Source organism: Barbus barbus (genome assembly GCF_936440315.1).
Source record: "Barbus barbus genome assembly, chromosome: 7".
Taxonomy (NCBI): Eukaryota; Metazoa; Chordata; class Actinopteri; order Cypriniformes; family Cyprinidae; genus Barbus; species Barbus barbus.
In genome coordinates, this window is record NC_136735.1 from 7,151,223 (window position 1) to 7,171,398 (window position 20,176).

The 20,176-nt window shown below is 38.0% G+C and overlaps 1 protein-coding gene across 1 annotated transcript; it reads right to left on the reverse strand.

Moving 5' to 3' along the window:
- Window positions 1–6,486: 6,486 nt before the first annotated feature.
- On the reverse strand, window positions 6,487–8,394 carry dand5 (DAN domain family, member 5; the record flags this gene model as incomplete). The annotated part of the gene is made up of 2 exons (XM_079421167.1): window positions 6,487–7,057; window positions 7,912–8,394. The coding sequence occupies 2 exons, from the start codon at window positions 8,392–8,394 to the stop codon at window positions 6,782–6,784; spliced, it is 759 nt and encodes a 252-aa protein (XP_079277293.1). The 3' UTR covers window positions 6,487–6,781.
- Between the last annotated feature and the right edge of the window lie 11,782 nt (window positions 8,395–20,176).

Genomic DNA, 20,176 nt, shown 5'->3' on the forward strand with positions numbered 1-20,176 from the left:
GAAGGCAGCATCAGTGAAAACACACAAGAGACAATGATAGCTTTAGCAATAAGCCATACAGAGTGCCAAGAAGCTCTTTCAGAAAGGCAATTTGGAAAACAAGCACGTGATACTTACTTTGTCTGGAGCTGACGTTTGTGCACGAAGCGTTGGTATTGATTCATAAACATTTAGGGGACTTTACAGATTTTGTCCGGGATATTTCCTTCGAAAATGAAATTAAACCACAATGTCCTCGGCTCAGATGAGGGGAGATTATGGCGACTCCTATGTTTATTAGTGCATCCCAAAACACAACACTTGTAAAGCCTCTTTGGCGCTGATATTGTATATATCTCCAGTAATGGCGGACCGCAGAGAGCGTCACAAATGGGCAGGACTTTTTCCCCTCAGTGACGTGAACAGAGGGAGAATCTGAAACAGCTCGTTTGGAGATACTGTTCATGATTTTCGGTTTTATTAAAAAATGAGTCGGTGGATTATTGCATAATAGGTCCCCTTTAAGATTTCAGTCCATATAGCAGCAAGCTAGTATGGGACAGCATTTTGGTTTGTTTGCTTTATTGATAAAATTATATTTCCCATAAATAAAATAGTTTGGTCATGTAGGCCTATCTTACAATGACTTTTGTAAAAGGGTTGAATTGGTTCAGTTTTATCTTTCTGAAAAGCAAACACAAAAAATTGAAATTGAAATTCCTGAAAGATGATGTAGGTTTATTTCAGCTGAGTTGCATTTTGCTTGATCCTAATAAGATCTGTAGCTGTATTTTCTCTCTCCCTCTCGTTACTTTAACTATGGGTGACAAGGGCACCTTGAGCTGCAGATGTTCTCACCGATGACAGATGGTATTGGCATCATCTGTGTATGTGTGTGTATGCGTGCACCACGCTGGCATCGTGCAGGGACAGCGGGCAGAGCCCATACCGGCTTAGCGCCACCTGCACCCCCTAAATTGTAGCCCGAGACCCCTCTCCCACTTCCGTATATACGCTTTCTGTGTGCATGTGTGTGTGGGAGCTTGAATTCTAGGCAATCACAGTAGCAGAACCAAAACAAAGCACAAAAAGATAGCAAAACATTTGAAATTGGCCATGGGAATCTAATAACAATGTCCAAAAAAACAATTTACCTAAAACTGGCATTCTCAGTTTAGATTGGTGCCCAATGGGAGTCTGAACAAAAGAATCTGGATTCACAGTGAATCGCAATTGCAGTGTTTGATGTAAAACAGCCGTCCTGGATGTTTAATTGATAACAGAGAAGCTCTAATTGTCTCATTTATCTTCATGCAGACAGTGCAAGGCTGGTGGAACGATTTCTCCAGCCTGGCCAGCAGAGTTAGGCACAGCGGACGGATGAAATCCAGAAATGAGGCAGGCCAGAATCTCTCAAACATTTCATTTCAAACCTTTTAGACCTTTTATTTTCTTTCTATTTGTATCAAATTCACATCCAGTCCTTCACTTCATCATGCAAAGTGACTTTTATTTTGATTTTTGGAATGGATTACTAGCGTCTAACAAAAATATATGTTCTAAGATTTTTTTGCTAAAGTTCCAATTAAGTCAGAAATGTTATTTCTGAATGTTCTCTGAACATTTAAAACCTCTATTTTTTTTTTCTTGGTTATGCAAACGTTACAGAAATTGAGGAAACATTGAACTTATTTCGCAAATGTAAGGGAACATTATTTTTTAATAATCTCTGAATGTTCCGAAACAAATAACGTCATTTAAAAGAAAAAAGTATAAATAATATGTTTGTGCTAACGTTTCAAAAACATTATTACAGACCAGACAACTTTGAATGAATGTTCTATTAATGTTACTGTAAGAAAGTTAGCATGGTTACTACTTAGTGAATACTGCACTGTATATAATGTATACCAGGGGTGTCAAACTCAGTTCCTGCAGAGTTTAGATGCAACCCTAATTAAGGCTTCAGGCTTATTTGAAAACGACATGGTTTGTGTGTTGGAGCAGGGTTGGAACAAAACTCTGCAGGGCTGCGGCCCTCCAGGAACTGAGTTTGACACCCCTGATGTATTCTGATAACACTGTGTTCCAAAAGGAGGTTTTTGCAGGGATGCCATAGAAGAACCATTTTGGGCTCCCCAAAGAACCTTACAATCAGCAGTTCTTAAAAGATCCAAAGTTATCTTACTGTGAAGAACATTTTAATCATCTGAAGAAACTTTTCCCGCTGTTAAGAAGCATTTGTGGAATGGAAAGGACCCATGGATGATGAAGGTTCTTCACGGAACCATAGGTGCCAATAAAAAAGATAAATATATTTTTAAGAGTGTACATGTACTGCAAATTGGTAATGTTAGCACGCTATTCCAAACAAAGCCACATTCTCACAGCTCTTTTAAAAAAGTTTTGCACGGCATCTGTGCCATGTTTAACACAAGACATTTAAAAGCGTACGGCTGTGTCGCTCCCTACCACCCTCTGAGCATTGTGATCTCGAAATGAGTGAAGAATCAAAGTCCCAAATCAATTAGAGACTCTCTGGAGTCTGAGTGACATTCAGAATGCATGCTCATCGGTGCCCAGATTTTCTCTCTTCGCTGCACTCCGCTCAGCACAATTTGAGAAACAAAATGGCTCCCGCGGGCACTTCCTGCATCTCTGAGAGTGATGAATTCTTAAAGAGAATCCCATTTCCTTTTCCTCTTTCCCCTTGTGCACTCAAAAGCCATGTGTCGAAAGCTGAGGAAAAGACAAATAATGAGCTTCTCCCCATTAAAACCTGGCATACATTCCTGGAAGAAATTCATAGATTCTCCACTTTGTATCTTTTTTTTTTTTTTTTGTAGATTTTCTCTCCCAGACGTTAGAATCTAATGTTTATATATGCATCTGTTCCAAAACATTGTGAGCTTCCTTGCTGTTTACTGCCCACACTCTGATTTTCAAAGCAATGCCACATGAGAACCATTTTTGGTCAACTAAAGTACCTTTCAGAAATCAGTTTTTACAAGAACTATTATTTTCTAAGTGTGAAGAGCATTTTAATAATCTAAAGCACCTTTTACCATTATAAGAAACCTTTGTGCAATAGAAAGGTTCCATGGATGATAAAGGTTCTTCATGAATTTTTCATCAATGCTTTGTTTTTGTCTGCCATCTTGAATTATTTTTTTCTGTGTTCATCACAGAGCATTGTCTTACTGCATTTTGAAAAAAAAACATATCTAAGAAGTCAGCAGAATTACACTGCCTACCTCTTGGAACAGCCTTCATGTTGGGAACGCACATATGATGCCTTAAAATACAGCTATGTAGGCAGCTCACTAGGCGCCGTAACAGAGCGTATGTCTCCTGCTCTCTCAGGGTAAATGAACACAGTTATCCTGATGCCAGCAGACACCGGCACACATGGACGCTGAGCTCGGAAACATGGCACGGTGAGGCAGACGACAGGAAAATATGACATCAGGCAGGGATACACAAGATGCTTTCGCCAAATGTCTGGCCTTAATTACCCTAATTAATGCAATTAGAGTTGTTATGTGACATCACCTGCATCTCACAGGCTTTAATCTATAATGTCTAATTAATATGTTTGCACATCCCACAGGTCAAAGACCAAGACCGAAAATCGCATGCATTTGTGCATGTACATGAGAGTGAATGAGAAATTAAAGTGAGGCTTTTACATACGTATTCTGTGAATGAACATAAACTGCAATTATGGCCGTTTATTTAAATGTATTTTAATCTATTTTAAAAGGCAGCTTTTCTTATACTTTTTTGTGTTCATAAATGTAACTTTAAACTCGACTCGAATCAAAATTGTGTATGAAATGTGCCACATAAATAACTTGCTTTCTCTTGCAATCTTGAGATCCTGCATACTGACTTTAGAACATGTGCAAGTCACATTGTCTACATTTATGATGATTTTATTGTGTTTTATGTATTTTTTGGAGCTTGACAGAAGCTTTTTTTTTTTTTTTCTTTTGTGTTCCACTGAAAAAAACAACAACTTGAGCCCCGTTTCCACCGCAGGAACTTTCCTCAGGAACTAAGGACTTTGGACCAGTACTCTGTGTTTCCACCGCAATTGGAAATGCATGCGGGTAAGTAAATACACAGTTTTCATTTAAATTAATTATTCCTTCAATTTCTTTTAAAGCCAGAGAGTTTTTGTCTGCTCGTTCTTCAGATTTAGATATAGTTAGCTAACTTGCTACCATAGACTGAATTAATGTGATCTATAAAAACCCTGGCCCTGTGTGCTTTTACATACAGCTGCTTTGGGGCTTGCAGGTTGGACGTGAATTGAGGGCAACTCAATGTACAATTGTAATGGAGAATTGTAGGATTCAGCTGAAGCACTGGAAGCTGGCGGTGCCCTGAGGCACGAACTCCCAATGGCAATCATGTGCCAGCCTTGCCCAGCTGCTCCTGGGCGTCCGTGCCACATCCATGTCATTGCAACCGTACCATCTCTAAGTTTACCCTGGCGTTTCACACTAAAGACCCTGAGGCATGCAGGAACGTGCTTAGAGCTGTCAGGTCCAACCAATCTACCATCCACCCATGGACCGGCTTCAGACCCAAGTCTGCATTTCAAAGGCCTCAATCAGTGCCATGTTATTAAAAAGGTTCAATATGCAAAAGTCCAACTGGTCCACTCTCAGGAGATACGCAGTGCTGGGCATGTGTTGGGCGACTGAATATTAAACCAGGCTTAACAAACACAATAAGATGGGCTGAGTGACAAGTTATAAGCTACTAGTTTTTGTAGGCTACTGCTGTTCATGCAAACAGGCGTTTAGCTTCAAACGTAAAAGCTTGTTTCTTTGTAATGCTTTAATCAAATTTCCCTAGTTGCCTATCACACCAATATGCCACCCCGGGTTGCAATGTTATGAACAGATCCTGTCAACCTAGGGATCGCACTAACCACACACCACTTTCCTCTAATGCAGTTTTAATGGCGCGTTTCTCTGGCGTATTTCCCCGCCGTTCTTTGCTTGCTCAACCCTACACAAATACTAGGATGCTCGCGGGTTCGCGTTGTTGTAATTTAACGAGCTGACCAACGGTGGTTAGATTTCCCGAAGCTCTGGTTCTTGGCATGATTGAAGCGTGAGCCCAAATACAAAAAAAGCCCCCGCATCGTTCAGTGCTACCATGACTTATATAAAAAGCTCCACATCTGTTGCATGAGGAACCACTTTGGAATAAATAAATTATTAATTTACTTAAATTCACCTCATTAACCACTGCACAGACCGACGTAGACCAGAACTGCCAGTAAAATCAAGAACACACGCGAGGAGTAGGCCTAGATGGAGGGCGGCAGTTTCGCGCGCAATGCAAATTACAGTAAGAAGCGGTTTTGACAGACTGCCAAGGCGATGTAAAGCACCCCCTTGTTCTCCCTCTGGCGATTTTTCGTATAGGATGAGCAAACTCGGCCTTTTTTTCCAGCCAGGTGCCAGAAACTCGATGGAAAAAAAATTACATTTTTCTCTGACACGTTCAGGACTGAAGTGCAGCTGTCCTATGGGGAGATTCCCACAGTATTGAAAAGAGTGATTATGCAGCAACAAAGACTAACAACACTGTAAAACGATAGTCTCATTAAAGCAGCAAACTAGGTTCTTGCTTTTTTTATTTTTTTTTTACCTAAGCTGCAAGACGATCAATACGTGTTTTCTATAGCCTACCCCACGTTAGATATATAGAATCCATTGGTTAATGAACTTCCAATAGGCTAAATAGGCCTAAAAATTGCCTAGCAGGCAATAGCTATGTAAATAAAATACAAAAGCAAGCACAAAGAACAGAATAGCAGTAGGTTGCTTTGCTGTTGTGGCTAAAAAAAATAAAAATAAAATATTATGGGGCATGTAAACAAACGCATACAGTCTTAGGTAATGGGTTTTCTTTCAGATGTTTTATTGATTTAGCACCTTTTTTTATTTAATACTGCTCCTCTTTGCGTGGTAGTCTATTTGTTGCTTGTACAGTTGTACAGTGTAACTGATTATATTTTTTCTTCGAAAATGTAAGAACTAAATTCTCTGATAATGCCGCCAGACTCAAAAAGCCTACATCTCAACAAATATACGGTGACGTTTTATTTTAAGGTGTCCTTTTTACACGTATTACATACTTACAATTACGCTTTAATAACAATAAATTATGCATAATTACATGCAAGTAACCCTAAGCCAAACCCTTATTCTAACCCTAACCATATAGTAAGTGCATGTAGTTAATTAATATTACTCACTTAAATGTATAATTACACTGTAACAAGGGCACCTTAAAATAATATGTAACCAAATATAGGCCTACTTTGATCCGCAATAACTATTAATGCTGTGTAGGAAGGAATCGAGTAAACCGGGAAAAAAATTATGTCGTTGCAATGTGTTTCAATTTAACTCTATTCATAATCCTTTAGGCTATAGAAACAACAGAATAAATGAAAGTTAAAAAAAATGCTGAAATCATATTCATGCAACAGCGACATTTATTGGTAAAGCTATGAAATTACATGTAAACATATAATTACTGATTCTTCAAAAAAAAATTAAACTCAAGAGCAGCATCGTCATTTCAGTAAACACAAAGATACCGCTGAACATCAGGCGGCAGTTCACAGAAACATTTTCCCTGTATTCCCAGGAACTCGTGTTTAACACATTCTGAACCGAATCTCGGTCACTCATCAGACAACACAAACCTTCCACATTTATGTGGCTTGGTAATCCTATAAATACACACACCATCGATGCACTTAAAATGTCTGTTATAAATGAAACATTTCCGTGTTCTGAACTTTGACCTCTTCACTGCTTGTTTCGCATTTGCACTCCTCAACTATCATAACACGCCTCTCGCGCGCCTCTGTCCCGCAGCGCAGGGGTACGAGCACAGAGCGCGATTTAGAGGGACTGCATCGAGTGCACTGCGCTCTTTGCTGTCCACTGGACTCTCCGCTGGACGGCACGAACATGGAGCTGCACTGACCATAGCAGAGGTTATTGTGAACCGTCTCCGTCTCACAGCCGTCCTCCGTTATGCGCTGCGAATAGAAAGTCATTTAGAAAAACATGGGTCAAGAACAAGCAAGTATAGGCCTAAATGTAGGCGAATGGCCTATTAAACGAAAGCATGCTTTTTCACACAAATGAATACTGAATGCTAATTATAATAATAACAAAAACATTAACAATAATAGGTAATAACAATAACAACTTGCTAATAATTTAGTCATCCATCGTTTGCACACTATCATGTCGCTCGTATGAAATAAAAAAATCCTGTTTTCCAAACAACGCAAGCTAAATTGCAATTTTGAAATCTGATTTTAAAACAAAAACACGATTAGTTCAATTGTTAGCATATTCTTAATATAGGCCTATAATCTTTTTATGTATCTTATTTATGTTTAGGCTATACATTCTCGTTATATTTTCCCTTTGGTCACAATATTAACTTTTTAAACGCCAACAGACTTTCTCTTTTTTTAGGCTACTGTTTTTATACTTTTTCTTTTTTCCATCAGAAATTTAATTTAAAGTGCTCAAACAAGTGCAATGCACGTATCACTGCAGGATTTATATTATTATTTTACTTAAATTTTGAAGACAGCAAATTAAATTGAGGTTTTAAGTTTGTATTTATAGTGCCTATGGCAGCACTTAATTAGCTAATAATAGATCATTTATTTTAAAAACTATATTAATTAAATATGCCTATATTTAAATAAATATTAAAAAAAAATAGGCTATAAGAAAATCCCTTGAGCACCTGTGTAGCTAATACAGTAAGCTAATAGGCTACATGCAAAATCAATTAGAAATAAAAGGCGGTCTTAAAAAAAAAATAGGCCTAAAATATACACATACATACAATGAATGAATGAATGTAGGCTACCTGTGTGAAGGGCACTGCGGCACAGCTCTGTTTGGTCATGTCTTTGGGATTGATGCGTAGCGCCACGGCCTCTTTGCTTCGCTCGCTTTTGTGCATCACTTTCTTCCACATCTCCAGACCCTGTTTCCTCCTGGCGTCTGCGCTGGCGCTGCTCGCGCTCACCTGAGGGAGCAGGGCCGCAGGTTTGTTATGGGACAGGACTGACGGACCGGGACGTCCGAGATCCAAGAAAGCGGGAAACGCGCCTCGGCTCGGTGAGTTTTTGGACGACACGTGACTACCGGCGTCTCGTCGCAGAAAATGAGGGCTTAGTTTGACAACTCTGACAGATCCCCGAAGAGGTTCGTCTGGTCCGTTCCCGGATGATTCAAAATCTTTCGCGACGTGTCGGTGAATGTCCCGCTGAAAGGCGCTGCGAGGGAAAAAAGCGCCAACCAAAGAGACCACTGACAACAAAATAAAAAAGCTGATTTGAACCGTCATTTTTGCTAAATTAGAGAATGTTACACACTAGCCTGTAGGGTTCGAAATTCGATTTTTTTTTCTTCCACTGTCGCTGTCGCTTGTTGAGAAATCTCACGGTTCAAGGTCCCGTATGGTCACCTTGCTGTCGTTGTGGACATGAAGCCAGAGCTGACCATTATATCCTCTCAGCGGGTTCTTTGATGATTGGTCATCATTGCTTTATTATAGCTGTTTATTATTTAAATAGCCTAGCTATTGTACCTGTCTGAATAATGGCTGTGAGTGACAGGTGAGTTTTCGTGAGGTAGTGACAAGTGCACCTTTCATCTCTTCATGTCACGCCGTGGGAACTGAAAGGCTTAGCTGTTGTGTGCTTTTCACTTTTTTCATATCAGGCCTACATTTTTATTTTAGTCTTAATTTTACAACTCAAGCAGCATCCATGCAGCCTTATTTAGCCCATGTAGGCCTATGTATAGCCTAGGCTATTTATTTATTTGTTTTACGAAAATAGGCAAATTGACCAAGATATGATTTCTATAAAACAAGAACATTAATACTAATACGGTTACAAAATTTTTCTAATTTCACAATGATAAACCATTATCCACAATAATGTGTTTATGGCTAAATGGGCTAAATGGTTTCTTTCTCATGGCTGCTGAAGCTCTTGCTCACCTGAAGTTCAAACAGTCAGATGTTGAGCTCAAGTGTTAAGTGTTTCCTACCTTAAGGTGCACTGTACACGACAAGTGGTCTGAATCATATTTACTACCTTTAATAATCCCTTTGGGAAACACTTTCCCAAGGGAATAGCTACACTACAAAGAGACTTCTTTATTTAAGAAAAGGATTTACCACACCTGAGCTAAATCTTTCTCTTTTCTCTTTTCTCTCGCTTTGATTTTGTACGGCCACATAATCCTTATTACAAATGAATCTTTCATCAAAGATCTAACGGTATAATGTAAATTAAAAATTTCAAAGAAGCCTACTTCATGAGGACCAAAGAAAATGTTCCACTATGACTGGGAAGTCCAAACAATCCATCATTGGCAAAAAATAATGAAAGAAAGACAAAAATAAAACACACACACTAAAAAAACACTGGTTGTTTTTGCACTCAAATAAAACTGTTAAATTCTCACCACAGAATAAAACAAGCTACTGTTGTACAAACAACAAAAATGAGACACGTGGAATCTCACACGTGTGTTTTCAGAAGACTGAAATATGATGACTTATGTTAATTAAATAATATTAATACCAGAGGACAATACCCTATCTGGAAAAACTTAGTTTGGTCAGAACATTTTCTGACATTTACTTATCTGCATAGGCTATTTATTCAGTGTTTTATGACTACCGTATCGGCATAATTGTGCATGTAAACGCATTCAGTGTCCAGCAGGTAGAGCCAGTGACTCTGTGTCTCGCCAATCCCTGTGTAGGACTCATAATATGGAACAAAGTTCATTGTTTTATGCTGGTTTGTCCTTATAAAAGCCAGACCCTCCGGAGTGCAGCAGACATTCTCAGTTGGCCGAGAAATGAGTGAGGGTGGCTTGAATCTCTCGATTCATTCTCTGATATCTGATGGAACGCCGCGGTCTAAGAACGACAAGGTCAAATCATTGATATATACAGATACACACACATAGCCTACACACTAATGACGCATAAACACTGACAATACTACGACATGCATTTGTTATATAATTTCCGTCCTTGTGCCGTCAGAGTTTGGTCTCGGAGAGCTGGAAAAAGAGAGATACGCTCTGTTTCCTTTTTCGTGTCTGAATTTCTTGTAATAAACATTTTTTATATTCACGCAACTCACTCAAATTCCCTTAAACGGAGTTTGGACGCCATGCTACTTTTTGACTGCAGCTACAGAGGACGCCTCAAGGTGGAGCCAGTGACCTATAATAGAAGAAAATTCAGTCAAACCTATGCTATAGCAAACAGAATAACAGTCATTCAGAAGAAGAAGCAGTGTCTGTAAATGGCTTATCTGTGGGGGAAAATAACATTTTACTCCATTTTGTTTCCACTATTCCATTGGAGATTCAAACTAGCCATATATTCTGGCAAAACGTTTTGTTTTGTTTTTGCAAGCAATATAACATGTTTTTCTGTCTAAGCTGCACCAGCTCAGGGTGTTTTCTTATAGCATATTACACACAGACACTTATAATGTATGAGTTATAACATACATCCTATATCAATCAATTTGTATTTTTTTTTTATCTTCGCTTACCACACTGTTCTCTTCTATTGTGTTCTGAGCACATTATCAGGTATCTACAGAGTAAAAACATTTTTATGTGTGTGTGACCCAGCAGGGCAACTGCTGCTGGTATTGTGTAGGAGAGAGCAAAACACAGAAGAGGATTTAGAGAACAGAAGAGAAGAGATGCTGACCAGAGCACATGCACACGCCACAAACGCATGCATTCATGAAAACACATACACTCTTTAAAATAAAGGTTATGGCATTGACAGTTCCATGAAGAACTTTTAACATACATGCAACCCTTTTGTTGCACTTTAAAGTTGAAAAAGGATCTTCATATAATTAAAATATTCCTCACACTAATAAAATCTTCTTATTGGTTCATTGAGGAAGCAAAAAAAAAAGGTTCTTCTATGGCACTGCTGCAAAAAAACTCTATTGGAATCTTTATTTTTAAGAGCGTATACATTTATAAAATGGGATGTTCTCAAAAACATGTTCAGGTCATCAAAAATAAGAAACATAAAAATTACATTCTGCATACGAAAATAAAGCCTATAAATAAATACATGCACACTGGACCTAGTGGTTCAGATATGCATTTTAAAGTGAATATGCACAGCAGGGAAATGGGCTTCTGAGGTCAAATGTTCTTTATTAGAGTGTGTGTACGGCATGTGAAAGCTCTGTCTGTCTGTGTGTGTGTGTGTGTGTGTGTGTGTGTGTTTGCGGCTGGTTTGGCAATTCTAAGAACTTCACCAGAGAGATGAGAACAAAAACTGGGTGTTCTTAGGAATGTGTTTTTCATGTCAATATGTGTTAGGTGTGTGCAATGCTCTCATGTTCTTTGTAGGTTGCAGTACATTTATCAACTGACCACAAACCACAGAGTACACACTATGTTTGAGTATTTGTGTCTGTGCGTGTGTATTAGATGAGGGGAGGGGGGGGGGGGGATGAGGTGAGGTTTACAGACACACTTCTTGGAACTCGCAAAATCTGGGACTCATGAAGAGACTTCATTCAGACTCTTCTGTGATGATGACTTTCCAAATAATTGCATGAAGACATGATCATTAGCGTAAATTACTGTTTTCTTTTTTGTCAAGAAAAACATACTCAGATATCAAGCCTCATTTGGCAACAAACCACACAAGACCCCACCATCTTTCTCAATCGAGATTTCACATTATCAGTAGCCTATATCTGCAACTAGAACACTTAACTGGCAGTTACCATATAATTTATTATGAGCAGAACAGAATAAGCACATAGCCTTCAACAGAATGAGTCAAAATGAGTGTTTTCAAATGAGTAAAAGATGAGTAGATTAAGTACTAGAGACGACTTCTCAACCAACATTTGTGGTCTGAAAATACTCTTATTGTGAATTAGATTAAATTTCACTTAGAACTGTATTAAGAAGTATAAATTCACGACTATTTAGTCGATTTTTTTTTAATCTGAGGGGAATGTGAAAACTAGAAGTTACTAAACGTCACCACACGCATGAGCTGCTGAGCCAAGATGATGATTTCAAGATTTCATTCAAACGCTCTAAAGAAACGTCTGAAGTTAATATTAGACTGAAGATTAAGTAACCTTTTATACCCATTGCACCTTTTAGAGTTTGAATGGAGAAAATAAACACGTTTTGAATTGGAGACAAGAAAAAACCATGAAGGTTATGGAAGAAATCCCGCCATACAACGAATCCCGCCAATTTCCTCGCAACAAACGGAGCGATTTGAAAAATATTTAAGACTGAATCATTATTACTAAACATTTAATGAACAACTCAGGGGTTGGATATGCTATTTAAAAAAGCACAAGAGCGGTGGTATCTTTTCTTTTCTTCTTGTTAAAAACAAAAATAGCCTCATGTGCCCTGTAAACGAAAATGAATGGGAAAATGACTAAATTACTACATTTGCTCACCACAGAGATGCATTGGTTCAGTCACACCAAACAGCTACATACCTGATGGGTTATACGGCATATCTGAGCAATGTGAGAATTACCCATAAGCCAGTGTGTGGTTTTGCTGTTATAGAAAACATTAGTTTCATTAGTCAGCAAGGACCATGAGTGAAGGTCTCTCAACTCCCTTTTGTTTCTACGGAAATTTGAGTTTTTTCCACTGCTGTCTTTAATCTGTGTGTGGTGTTGTTAGCCAAACTAGCCATTATAAAGCAGCAACTCACAAACACTACATCATTGTTTCCACACAGTGATTTAAGAGTGGTTTTCGTGCAAGTAAACATCTTACCCGTATCTCTTTTTCTCACAGAAACACAGGCACTTCTTCTTTTCTATTATTTTACTGTTTACATGTGCGAGTACCAATGCGTGTAACTGTTTTCGGATAAATGGGTGCATCCAAGTCTTGGCATGTGGATGTGCGTGTGTCTATGTGGATGTGGCCGTGGGTGTGTCTGTGTATGTGGACTTGAGCATTACACTTTCTCTCCAGTCATTTTTAACTGTCGTCCAGCCCCACCAGACTAGACAGTCTGCAAGGGTGTCTAGTCGAAACTACACCTGTTTGTCTGCAAACAACCTCGAACAACGCTGACTCTTTGTGTACCTGTCTGTCTATCTGTCAGTCAGCCAGCCAGCCAGCAATTACAGCTTCAATTTCAGCCAAGTATTTGCTTTCACACACACTTTACACTCTCCTGTCTCAGTCTCTATCTTATCAAAACGCACTTGAGTACAGTCTCATTTTTATAGTCTGTGTGCTGGACTGCTCTTATCAGCGCTGTAGAGTAAACAGACTGTAAACTGTCTGCCGGATGGATTCAGACACAACAAGACATTAGACGTCTGACTCCTTACACGCAGCAATGGGGAATTCAGTGTTGGCATGTAGCCTGGTTTTCTATGGTTTGATGTTGTGATTCAACAAAGAAAGTCTGTGTCACTTTGGTGTCTGGCATAACCACATCAATAAAAACCTATTTTGATTTTGCAACAGTTTTAATTCTGTGAGTTTAATTTCCCATAGAGGGCAACATTAGCTTTCTAGAAGTAAAATAATACATTTTCTGAATTATTTTTACTTTTTTATCTCTATATTAAATATAATAAATTTTTCATGAGTTTTTGTGGTATAAACTTAAAACATCAAGTTGAGAAAACTCAAAAATCTGCTGAAGCTGGTTGCCTTAAAATTTTAAGTTGGCTCAACTTTTTATTTTACAGTGTATACATGAATATAGTACAATAAACTTAAATGCCTGGTTTCATAGACAGGGATTAGACTAAACCAAGACTAGGCCATAGTTCAATTAGAACATTTAAATATTTTTTTATAAATGTGCCTTAGAAAAATACATCACTGGTGTGCATCCTGAGACAAAACAAAAAGGCACTGGTATATTTTAAGATCAGTCAGTGCAAGTTTCTTTGAGCTGAAACAGCTCACACTTACATTTTGGAACTAGGCTTAAGCCTTGCCTGTGAAACCAGGGAAAAATGTAAAAATGTAAGGTCTAAGATGTTACAAAAGGTTTTGTTTTTGAAAGAAGTATCTTATATAGTATAGTATCTTAGTGCAGTATTATATAGGCTACAACCCAAATTCCGGAAATTTTGAGACGTATTTAAATGTGAATAAAATGAAAACTAAAAGACTTTCAAATCACATGAGCCAATATTTTATTCACAATAGAACATAGATAACATAACAAATGTTTAAACTGAGAAATTTTATAATTTTATGCACAAATGAGCACAAATTTGATACCTGCTACAGGTCTCAAAATAGTTGGGATGGGGGCATGTTTACCATGGTGTTGTCAGTCCTCTGTCGTGTGTGTCATGTGTTCCCGCCTCATGTTTCCATATTTGGTTTGTTTCCTGTCCTTGTTATATGTAATCAGTAGTTAATTCTTGTCCAGCCGTGTTCGTCTCATTGTCTATTATTATCCCTTGTATATTAGTCCTGTCTGTTCAGTTAGATTTCGTCTGGTCTACTCGTTACTCCCCGGTGTTCCTGTCTGTGTCAGCCTTGCCTTGTCTTGCCCTGCTGTGATGTCTTCATTAAAGATTGTTATTTTGAGTTACATCAAACAGTTTGAAGACGTCTGGGCGTCCGTGATTTCCAACAAGAATGTCAAATTTGGACTCTTCTGACCATAGAACACTTTTCCACTTTGAAACAGTCCATTTTAAATGAGCCTTGGCCCACAGGACACCACGGCGCTTCTGGACCATGTTCACATATGGCCTCCTTTTTGCATGATAGAGCTTTACTTGGCATCTGCAGATGGCACGCTGGATTGTGTTTACCGACAGTGGTTTCTGGAAGTATTCCTGGGCCCATTTAGTAATGTCAGTGACAGAATCATGCCGATGAGTGATGCAGTGTCATCTGAGGGCCCGAAGACCACGGGCATTCAACAAAGGTCTTCGGCCTTGTCCCTTACGCACAGAGATTTCTCCAGTTTCTCTGAATCTTTTGATGTTGTTTTGCACTGTAGATGATGAGATTTGCAAAGCTTTTGCAATTTGATATTGAGGAACGTTGTTTTTAAAGTATTACACGATCTTTTTATGCACTCTTTCACAGATTGTCGAGCCTCTGCCCATCTTTACTTCTGAGAGACTATGCCTCCTTTTATAGCTAACCATGTTACAGACCTTATGTCAATTAACTTAATTAGTTGCTAGATGTTCTCCCAGCTGAATCTTTTCAAAATGTCTTGCTTTTTCAGCCCTTTGTTTGCTCTGTGCCAATTTTTTTGAGACCTGTAGTAGGCATCAAATTTGAAATGAGCTCATTTAGTGGATAAAAGTGTAAAATTTATCCGTTTAAACATTTGTTGTGTTCTCTATGTTCTATTGTGAATAACTTATTGGCTCGTGTGATTTGAAAGTCTTTTAGTTTTCATTTTATTCTAATTTTAAAAAAAACGTCCCAACATTTCGGGTTGTATTATTTCACTCAAAAGACATAAAGGGCCATTTGTTTTTCAGAAAGTACGGAAAATTACATTGTCTTTCTAGAGTTTTTTATTTTTGCTTCAAATCAATGTCTGTGATGTGATTCCATTCAAAACTGGTTGGTTTGATACATGGTTTAGAAATCTATATAATAATGTTATGAAATACAGAGAAATTAATAGAAAAAAACACTTTTGGTCTCTACCACCTGAATCCCTTTTAAAGCAACCCAGTTCATATCGCTCGACTGAAAAACTACTTCCCTTTGCTTTTACACTAGTTTTGAAAGTGGACTCAGATTATTTTTCACTTTAATTTAATTCTGTCTCAATCTCTTTCCATTCACAATTTTGTTTTTGTTTTTGTTTTTTTGGGGCACAGCCCACTTGAAGATTAGTGTATGATTGTAAAAAAAAGTAAAAAAAAGTAAAGTAAAGTAAAGTCGTGACGTATTGTCAAGTATGGTGACCCATACTCGAAATTGGTGCTCTGCGTTTAACCCATCCAAGTGCACACACACAGCAGTGAGTAGTGAACAAATGCACACACACACACAAACACCGTGAACACACACCCGGAGCAGTGGGCAGCCATGCTGCGGCGCCCGGGGAGCAGTTGGGGGTTCGGTGCCTTGCTCAAGGGCACCTCAGTCGTGGTATTGAGGGTGGAGAGAGCGCTGGACATTCACTCCCCCCACCTACAATCCCTGCCGGCCGGGGACTCGAACCCGCAACCTTTCGATTACAAGTCCGACTCTCTAACCATTAGGCCACGACTTGACTTGTAACACTGATGATGATGATTATGTATTATGATTTAAAGAGAGCTCATTATATTTAATTGTCTGAGGTTTGTACCCTGATGTAATCATAGTAGTTGTTGTAATATTTTAACTGTATAATGTCTAGGGGACTGGTGTTTTGAAGAAATGGCATAAACGTGGGCGTATGTGCGTGTTTTGGGAGCGAAGGGCATCTATATTTAAATGTTCCTGACAGATTCCGCTTTTCTGTCTCTGTTACAGTTCCACAGATGTGTTTCCTTCCTGAAAATAAAAGTGGTACTTCTCTCTCTGTCTCTTTTATAGCCAATACAGGGAGGAGGAAGAATTGTGTAAAATTATCAGTAAGGCCCACAGTGGTTTTGAGGTGGAGTGTCACTCACTCCCTCAGCATGCCTGACCCTTGACCTCTCCTGCATATTCCCAGACAAAAACTGTAGAAAGCTGACTGAGAACTCCGGAATCTCAAGCTGTTGTGAATTTTGAAAAAGGCAATATCACACAACATCAATGCAAAGACAGACAATCAGTTTATATTTTACAAACTACAAGGTACAGGTCATGAATAATTCTGCCAAGCACTATAAACAAGTAAAACGCTGCTTTATGAAACAGAATTCTCAACACACCACCAAATATCCTTGTTAAGGCAAGAAAGGAAACTTTGCATAATATCTGACTCCTGTCATTGGTTAGAGCAACCACTGCATCGACAGTGGTAGCAGGTACTGAGTAAAGAATGTTTAGCATTAAATTAGCTGTATTGTCCGTTTTCTACATGTCCTCATTTATTACTCATACTGGCTGCTATGTAATTCCTAATGACGCTCACAAGGTTTCATTGTCGAACTAATTTCTTTCTGTTCATCCCCTACTGTTTACTGACAGCCTGCTGTCAACACTCAAAACAGAAAACAAAGAGAGAGTAGGCGTATGCACACTACAGCGCGCAGTCATATAAACATATTACATACAGTAACAGTCAAAATTTGGATGCAGTGACCGAATTGTTTTTTTTCCATAATCTTAAAATGTTCAGCAAGAATGCATTAAATTGCTAAAAGTGTTACAAACGATTACTGTCAAATAAATGCAGTTTTTAACTTTCCATTAAATCAAATAGTCCATAACAATTTGTAACATTAAGTATATTAAATCAGCATATTAAACTGATTTCTGAACGATCATGTGACACTGAAGACTGGAGAATTGATGCTGAAAATTCAGTTTTGATAACAGCAATAAATTACATTTGACAATATATTTACATATATTAAAACAGTTATTTTAAATTGTAACAGCATTTCACAGTATTACTGTTTTTGCTACTTTTTTTAACTTATTTCAGTTTTTTGTGAAAAAAAACTCATAACTCTGAGATTGTTATTTGTGCTTCGCAATTTTCACTTTCTAAAATGTGGAAAACTGTTTAAAAAAAACAGAAGAAGAAGTAGGTGTGTCCAACTGTTTGACTGGTAGTGTGCATAAATATGAAACAAACAGCCTGGAAGTATGCCAGCATGCCCACGTATTACCGTACATGACACACGGCTGTAAGATTAAATCAATGTGTGTGTTAATGTGTGTGTGTGTGTGCAAGAGAGCGAAACAGACAGCAGAAAACAACCCTTTCCTAGACATGAGGTCATAAGAGCGGGTTGCTAAAACAAGGTTGACAAGGGCAACATATTGAAAACGAACCCCTCCCCCATGTTGATTCATTTGTGTGTGTGTGTGTGTGTGTGTGTGTGTGTGTGCTGCAGGTTTTTCAGATTTCCACCTGTGGAACACTTTCACCCTCCGGGCACCGTAATGCACGCAAACATCGTAAAGCACCGTAAACCCACTGATCATCAGCAGCATCCTCCCAGTGTCGAAATCGCAGAGTGTGTGCTAAAACATCATTGACTAGCATATATTTGAGAATGACAAAACAGATTCATTAGATATCACATTAATTAGAGAATAGAGAATTGTTGATGAATTGTTGAAGAAGAGTTTAAATAAAAACAAAATGCCTTCCAGTATTGATGTACTTCCTATTAAAACAGTATGTTTGGGAGCAGGCATATTGAAGGACTCTTTATTTAAAAAAAAAGCCAATAGTGTGCTTTTTGTAGGGCAAACCAATTTGCATCACCCTGGTTTCCTCAACAAAAAAGGATTTTTCCATTGGCATTTTGATTACTGCAGAAAAAAAACTCTGAGACCAGAAAAGGTTTATAATTCTTACACGTTTTGTTCATCCTGATAATTTTCACAAATGATCGCATTTTTTATTTATTATTAAGCCTAAATACATTCTCCGGATGTAAAAAGTCAAATGCTATAAACAAACTACACAATGGTCGCAATATCACCACCATTAAGCTTCAACAACTTATTTAAAAACATTTCCTCTGAAAGTTTGAGTTAGAATAGTTTGCAAAAGCATGATTATAAACACAATAAGGCTATGAATGTGGACTAGTAAGTAGACGGGTTTCCCCAAAACAACGTATTCCTTTAGCAACCTGTTAGCAACTAACATTTTAAGGCAAGTAAAAGCTTTAAAAAATCAGCAGGGGTTATTACTGATGCATTTTACCACATAACAATGTCTTGAACTTGTGCAAACCACAGACTTTATTTCAGTCTTTTAACCAAAAAGCCATTTGAAAACCAATTGACTTCAGGACAATGGAATTAGATGCTAAAATACTAACTCAGTTTTGGCCTATGAAAATACCAGGCATCCCTGCAGTGCTCTATAGGTTATAGTTTATGTCACAGCCGTAAACTATGATTTTCCACTTGCTGTTGCTTGTTGAACTAACAGTAAATCAAACACTATATATCTCAAACAACAGAGCACTAGCAACAAAGTCACGGGTTTGATGGAAATGCGCAAGCTGATCAAAAAAAAGTGCCTTGAATACAATACAAAAGTGACTTTTGATTAAAGTGAAGACATTAAACATAGAAAGTGTTTTATTTGACATTGAGTATTCATCAGTAAGTGCAGGATGAGTCATCAATATTTTTGGTGTGATTTCCTGGAACAGAAAAACTAAAGTGTCAGTTAAAATATGATTTCGGCAACACATATGGGTGCACTAGTATATAGATGACCTTAAAGCTAACAGACATGGATTAAAAGTTAGAAACTCCCATTTGATTTCGAAGGTTGAAGATGATATAGTGTTGTGATTGGCAGGATTAAATAAACATGTCATGTGGAGTGTCATTTGTTGTATATGAGCCAGTATTTACCACTCTTATCTGAGAAGGTCGTGAGGGATGCGGCCAGCTTGATGGATCACACGTAGATCGTGCTGGATAATGCTGCATTATTTCTACAGTAATAAAATGTTAATGAGTTTAGTAACTTCAGCCGGCTAAAACTGGATTGTGCGTTCCAAGTTTGTAAACAGCAGCTGAGAGTGAGGTAATGGGATTCAGTTGTGACTTGTGTGAGCAAGTCTTTAAATCATAGAACCAGTTTTGAGTGTTTACCTTTATTATGGTAAAGGTACCTTTACCTTTATCATTTAGTTGCTGCTGCTGGTGCTGACAGAAACAATCCTGTGACAGAAAAGGTCCACACAGTCGCAGATCTATGGCCAAATAGTTTAAAACATTTACTGTAGGTTTTAATAAAAATAAATAACAAATTTAATTTTCTAGCAAATATCTGTTCATAGTGCTATAAAAAAAAGGGTTTCAACTTCATATTCATCGCATTTTTAATTTTAATAGATTTTTTACATCTATGATATGATATTAATATAAGCATAAGTGTAATGTTTTTTTTCAGTATTTTTTTATATATACATTTTATTTTCTAACTTGCTATT